The 6,742-nt window shown below is 45.3% G+C and overlaps 1 protein-coding gene across 2 annotated transcripts; it reads left to right on the top strand.

The window, feature by feature from the left end:
• The first annotated feature begins 503 nt into the window (after positions 1-503).
• On the top strand, positions 504-3,002 carry LOC148010122 (F-box protein At1g67340-like). 2 transcript variants are annotated; one of them, XM_087672770.1, is made up of 3 exons: positions 504-1,082; positions 1,202-1,364; positions 1,626-3,002. In XM_087672770.1, exons 1-3 carry the CDS (start codon positions 796-798, stop codon positions 2,568-2,570), a joined length of 1,395 nt encoding a protein of 464 aa, XP_087528896.1. In that variant the 5' UTR covers positions 504-795; the 3' UTR covers positions 2,571-3,002. The 2 variants fall into 2 exon arrangements, with proteins under 2 accessions (XP_087528896.1, XP_087528897.1); XM_087672771.1 differs by lacking the exons at positions 504-1,082; positions 1,202-1,364 and adding an exon at positions 1,372-1,507.
• The last annotated feature ends 3,740 nt before the right edge of the window (positions 3,003-6,742 follow it).

Here is a 6,742-nt window from a genome sequence, read left to right as displayed (position 1 = left end):
GCCGTTAAGCGGGCCGTTAGAACGCCGTTAATAGCAGCGCAGAAGAGAACAGAAGCATCTCCCTTCCCCGTGGGCCGCCCCCGTTCCGTTAGGCGCCACCGAATAAGCAAAAAGGATTTCACATCGTAAAATAAAAATACCCCCTCCTAAATAAAAATCCTCCGCCGACTCCCTTCCTGGTTTTTCGCTGCGTGGAAAAAGTTTTTTTTGGCCCACCATTTATATTCACCGCGAGTAGGGTGTGTACATCCACGAGCGCAAAAAAATCCAACAAGAGGAAAGGGCGCCAGTGTGAAATAGAAAGGGTAAATTGGATAATTATTTTTTAAAAAGAAAATGGATAAGTAAATTTTGGAAAAAAAATGAAACGGCTTTGTAGGGAGAGATTCATCTATTTACGAAAATTAAAAGAAAAGGGCAGACAGCAGGGAAGAGCTACTAGAAGAAGCGGAGGAGAGAGAGAGAGAGACACACACACACACACACACACACAGAAGTAGAGAAGAAAGAAACAAACAAAGAAACAAACAACCCAACAAAAGGAAAGCTTTGCTTTGGTCTCCTCCTCTCCCTCTCTACCTTCTTTTTCTTCTGGCTATGGGCCGACTACGTGCCTTCCTCTTCTCCCCTTTTCTTCCACTTCCTCTTCTTCTTCGTCTTCCTCTCTATTTGACTCTTTCCATATCCACTGCTTCCCCGTCTTTCTTCCTCTGTGTCTCTCTCTCGGTGCCTGCGTTGTGAGAGAGCTTCCACAAACACTTTCCCCTCTCCAACCCCCCTTCCCGCACACACAAAATGCGCACTCGCAGAGCTTCGTACCCCTCCCCTTCCGACGGCATCACCTTCTTCATCAAGCCTAAATGCCTTCATAAACGCAGGAAGCTCTCCCACCCACCTTCTGCTTCCCCTGCCCCATCACCATCATTATCATCATCGCCATCGCCATCATCTTCTGTTTCTTCTCCTTCATCATCTTCTTGCGTTAGTTTGGACTCCTTCCATGACGAGCTCCTCATCTCCGTCATGGTCTCCCTCAGCTCCTCCGCCTCCTGCCCCGCAGACCTCATCAACGCCATGCTAGCGTAAGTCCCCCCCTTCTCTGACCTCAAAATAGGTGTATATAGCTGTCTCAACAGCACAAGAACGATTCAGGGTTCCTCTCAGCAGATGGTCTAATGGAATCTTGGGCTTGGGTGTGCAGGAGCAAGAGGATGTGCGCTGCAGGGACCCATAAGCTTGTGCTTGGCAATGTGTCGGTCTCGGCCCTCGGCTTGAGGGCGAAGGGATGGTCTGATGGAGCTCACAGATTTCTGAGGCAGTGCGCGCAGGCCGGCAACGCAGAGGCTGCTTATACACTGGGCATGGTGAGCTTGCAAATTGCTTCACTTGGTTGTGGTTGACTGCCTTTCGTGCATCCCATGCTGCTGCACCCTTCGTAATGACAGCCTGCTTGTTCGACTGCTCATATATCCTTTCACATGTTGTGCATCCTCTGTGCCGTCTTGTGGTAATCTCTGTGCGCCTTTGGTCTCCTGGCCCTAGTTCAGATCCATTCATGTAATCGTCTCTCACTCCCCTTTGCAATTTGCCTGACCGTCAATTGATTCCTCTGTTCCCTTTTGCAGATTCGCTTCTACTGTTTCCAAGATAGGGAGGCTGGAGCCTCACTCATGGCCGAGGCAGCCATTGCATCACATGCTGCTGCCCTGCACTCCATGGCCATTATCCAGTTCAATGGCAGTGGAGGCTCACGGAAAGATAAGAATCTCAAGAATGGTGCATCGCTCTGTGCTAAAGCAGCTGCCTTGGGGCATGTGGATGCTATGCGTGAGCTAGGCCATTGTCTGCAAGATGGTTATGGTGTGCCAAAGAATGTGCCTGAGGGTCGCCGGCTTCTACTTGAAGCCAATGCTAGAGAAGCGGCTGCCGCAGTGGCAGCATCTCCGAGGGCCTTTGTCCAAACAGCTCTTCAGCTCGTTCAAAGCAATGGAGGGAGATGCTTTCATCAGCACTTGCATTACAGATCAGCTATGACTAAGCTAGAAGCAGCTGCCCAAAGAGGAATGGTTGCTTTTGCAGCTCATTATCAAGTAGGGTCTAACAACGAAGGATTGCCCTTGCAACATCCTGTGTACAGGCTTCTCCATGGAGGTGCCTGCTCCTTGCTCAGCGATTTCGGCTGTAATGTGCCTCCTGCTAAGCTCCACATAGCCAACAAGTTTTTGGTAGATTGGTTCGCCCTTCACCCCCCTGCAGCTGGTCTCCGGCTCTGCTCACATGCCAACTGTGGCAGGCCAGAAACCCGGAGGCATGAATTCCGAAGGTGTTCTGCTTGTGGGACTGTAAATTACTGCTCTAGGGCTTGCCAAGCGCTCGACTGGAAAATTAGGCACAAGTATGACTGCTCTCCTGTGGTGGACTGGGAAGACAGGGAGGACAATGATGCAGCTGATGCACAGCAATATGTGGCTGGGGATGACGGTGATGACCACAATGATGATGATGAAGAGGAAGACATTGAGGATGGTGAGGATGATGACAACGATGGTAATGGTGTACAAGAGTCTTAAGAGGGTGAAGGGCACCTTGCTTGATAGTCTTAAGAGGCTTACAGGCACCTTGCTTTTGAGCGAAACAAGTTGGAGTGCCCTGGAAGCTTAATTGGTGGTCTTGGTGGTGCTGAACTAGCCATGTGTGTGAGGTTAGTAGATTGCCATAGAGTTCCTCATCCTCCCTAAATTGGAAGAGACTTAGCTTGGATCGACAATTATGTAGGCTATGGTGTTTGGAAGGGATCTCGCCAAAAAAGTGTGAAAGTCCACACTTGGTGTTTTTTTTTCTGGCTTGGGTGCCATGTACAGAGAGGAGGGTTTATTGAATCAGTTTGCCAAGTCGTGGCTCTTTTGGAATCTTTCATCCCACAACCTAAGATGTTGTGGATTATGTTCCCTTCTTTGTATCATGTCATTAGCTTCAGAATTTTCAGCCAAACATTTTATCAAGATTCAAGTATTATCTGTCACTTTACTAGATTTTTTATCCAGCCTGTTTGTTGGGTAGTTTCAGTAAGACCCCTGGGCTCTAAACTTCTTCTCGTGTTTGCAAAGTTGCACTATGTTTGACAATGTGGCCCCAGAAAGTAGTGTGCCCACTGGTTACTGCATGAGCATTTGGGCTGCTGTGGCTATTAATCTCAGGGTGTCGCGGTTAAAGTGGCAAGTATCATTACGTTTGACATTGCAGCCCTGCCTGAGATTTGGGCTGCTGTGACTACCAATATCTGATCGCATTTCTGACATTCAGCTCACTGTCTCAGGATTTAATAAGTGGCTGAAGTTCCCCTGCTAGCATCAGTGTCTCTTTGGCTTATTTTGAACGATTTACTATGGAATTCATGCACTCATTATTTGACTTCACTTTGAGCTGCATGAGCTTTAGCAATGTCTCAAGCGGACACACGATGTTGATCTCTCTACTCGGGAATTCGTGGCATACTTATTTGACATTTGACTTTAAGCTGCAAGAGCTCAAGTAATGTCTCAAGCTGATCCGTTCCCTTAATGCTGATACGTCTCTTTCGGTGCCGCCATCTGAACTGCAGCTGCATGTTGAAGAGAATTCAATTTAGTGAACGGCTGTGTCTATGTTGTAGGTGTTACATCTTTAGTAAGCTGAGCAGGTTGAGGAGCCTATGGTTTTACCATACAAGGTGCTGTCTTTAGGCACTAGTTCAGGATCATCACCAATGATGGCGAAAGGGCATCATCCACGACTCCTCTTGAAGGGTTTGAGATTTGCACTGCACGTCTAACCTAGCATCATGGTGAGGGATTCTCAGCAATGTGTTGCTTAACTTGTTTAATACACAAAATATTCCTGGTCCACAATCCTACCCTGCTGCCAGTGCGAAACAAAGATGCCCGGGATCATACTTGAAAAGCTGATCCAACGAAGATAAAAATGATATTTTGACATCGTCCTACAGTAGCCAGGAACTGAGTCAAAAATTTTACCCCTCTCAACCCTTTTGTTCCTCCCATTGTGGAGCTTGCCCCAGCCACCTAATAAATCCTCTTATAAATTTCGAGGCTAACGGAGCAATAAGCTAAACAGATCCGATCAGAATTTCTTAATAGACTCTCCTGTCTCCCAATGGAATATAGCATATATGCTCTACTTGTCTTGATGAAGCATAGCCCCCACGAGAGAAGGGGGGGGGGGTACAGAGGCGAGAGAAAATGGTGGTTGGAGGGCATGGTGACCCATATATTTATGTGAAGTGGAAACCACTTTAATGGATTATATAGACACATTGACTAGAAAAGGGTGGCAGAATTCTCCATTCTTTTCAAAGAAGGGAAAGGTATCCCAGCAAGCCTTGGAAACAAAGGCAGGGGTGGGGGGAGGAGCAAGCATGGCACACATAGTAGAGGACTAGAAGGGTGTGACATAGGGCAGCAGGGCCCATTTATTTAGTGTTGCCTTGCCTGTGAAACTATGGTTTATTTGTCAACTATGGTTTGTTGTAACTTTAGTGTTTGAGTCAGTCAAGGTGTTCCGAAATTGGGAAGCACGCCCCCCCGAAAAAGAAAGGCCTTTGAGAGCACGAGGCCTATTATTGATATTATTATTTATTTTGCTTAAATCAGGGGCCATCTTCAAAGTTCAACCTCATTGACGGGAGCAACCTATATATATTTTTAAAGAACGTCGCTATATCTGGTTTTTCCTATTGACTAAACTAATAGCAAGTGGAAAACCCACCACTACTCGCGCAGGTCTATTTTTGCGGTTTATTTCTAATGCTCTTTGTTGCTTTTGTGTTGTGTTTTTGGCAAACCAAAGGAGGAAGTGACGCCTACAAAGGTTTTTGGCCCTTTCATGTGCTGAATTAGTTGATAATAAATCGCTTTTCTTTCTGTATATTATATATTTTAAAATTAAAATGAATAAGAGCAGTGAAAGGGACGGCAGTCCCGGAACAAATCCACAGAGAGAGAGAAGAGAGGAGATCGTCTGTGAGTGAAAGAGCGGAAATCATCTGAATAACAACAAAATACAGAAGACCTTGAATTTGCTGCTATCAGAGTTTCGTGTTGCCGTGTGATTCAAAGGGGGGGGGGGAGGGGGCAGGAAATTTAGACTTAAATTTGCAATCAAAGGTTGGGAAAAGGCCGGACACGCACAGAGAGACAGAGAGAGAGAGAGAGAGGGGGGGTCCCCGTCCATTTCTCAACACAAAACCGAGCCTTGAAAAAGATGACAGGCGAATAGACGCAGCAACCAATGAGGGCAGAGGCTGGCTGCACTGGACAAACGTGCCTTCTTTGTGCTGAGCTCAATTTCCAGGCAGCAACGCTAATTCCATATTACACTCGACACTCATAAATCCATAAAAGTCCGAACAGTCATCGTGACAATATTTTAAATTCAACAAAAGAAACAAAAAGACAAGCAAACTCCCCCAAAAAAAAACCCTTTATTACATGGTAATAAGTCGTTCATCACAAATTTCCCTTTCTAAATATAATCGTGTTGTACCTTTGAAAAAAGGCATTGATAAAGAGAACCCAGCTTGCATTTCGTATTATTATTATTACCACTACTATTTTTCTTTACCGGAAGGCTGAATCTACACACACACACACGCACACGTTCTCTAGCCTTTGTCTTCTTCAATCATGCAATGGAACCGCCCCACAATGGCCTCCTTAATTAAACAAAGCCTTTCGTGAAAGCATTTCCTATCCTGACTCCCCCAAGCGTTTACTTCCTTTACAAAAAGCCATAAATCATCATCCTTCTCGTTTCGATATTATTAAGTGTGCTTTAAAGGAGCTTCTTTTGGTATAATCACACCCCCCCCCCCCCCCCCCCCCCCCCCCCCCCCCCGTTCCTTTATTCTTGTGGGTCCTTTCCTCCTCAAACCTTATCTTCATGCTAGGATTTAGGTTCTCTTTCTCTCTCTCACCCAATCACAAACGAGCCTTGGTCTATTAACCAACCAAAGGAGAGACCACCTTCACATATCTCTAGCTAGAAAGTTAACAATTGCCCATCTAAGTTGTGAAATTTTTTGTCCTTCATTGGATAAAGCCTTTTGTGGGTCTTCCCTCCAAAGTGGGTAAAGCCTTTTATATCTTTCATGGGGTAAAGCATTTTCTGGGTCTTCCCTCCAAAGTGGAATCTGCATATTTCTAGTGTAAGCACAATGAGACTATATGTTCCCATTACATTATTTGGATACCCATAAGTGGGAACACCATAACGTTGCTACGTAGATATTTCTTCTTACACAATTCACATCCTGGATTTGTGTTTAGTGAACTAAATCAAGATACACAGATTATGTTTTTTTTTGGCTTGTGTAATATGATCCATTGGAATATGAGAATCATTCCCTCAATAACAATTCCGATGGTGGACAACTTTCTTTGCTTCTACACAAGACTCCAGCATGCAATGTCATTTGGCAACAACTCCCTAGATAGTTGAGACAAAGTGATTTGATAAGCATAAAAACATCCAATGGACAAAGGTTCATTTGAGATATGTCAAATATGCTCTTCTTTTTCATTGCTCTCTTTTCATCCCTCCAAGGGGTCTACATCCACTTATTTAGGCATAATGTTGTGCCCAAAGTGTCCATCATGTTATCCATAGCCTCCTCAAAGACTGTCATACCCTTGATATACATTCATGTGCAGGATCAACATCTTTCTCTATAGGCATTTGATCAATA

This window comes from Lygodium microphyllum, chromosome 30 (assembly GCF_053477565.2).
Source record: "Lygodium microphyllum isolate KBCC chromosome 30, Lygodium_microphyllum_v1.1.10, whole genome shotgun sequence".
NCBI lineage: Eukaryota > Viridiplantae > Streptophyta > Polypodiopsida > Schizaeales > Lygodiaceae > Lygodium > Lygodium microphyllum.
Note: the sequence above shows the minus strand (reverse complement) of the source record. Positions and strands in the feature narration are given on the sequence as shown.

Excerpts from the sequence above, each read along its gene's own strand:
- LOC148010122 (XM_087672770.1), top strand. The coding sequence starts at position 796 with ATGCGCACTCGCAGAGCTTCGTACCCCTCCCCTTCCGACGGCATCACC. Across the intron at positions 1,083-1,201 it reads CTCATCAACGCCATGCTAGC|GAGCAAGAGGATGTGCGCTG; the intron begins GTAAGTCCCCCC and ends TTGGGTGTGCAG. Across the intron at positions 1,365-1,625 it reads CTGCTTATACACTGGGCATG|ATTCGCTTCTACTGTTTCCA; the intron begins GTGAGCTTGCAA and ends TCCCTTTTGCAG.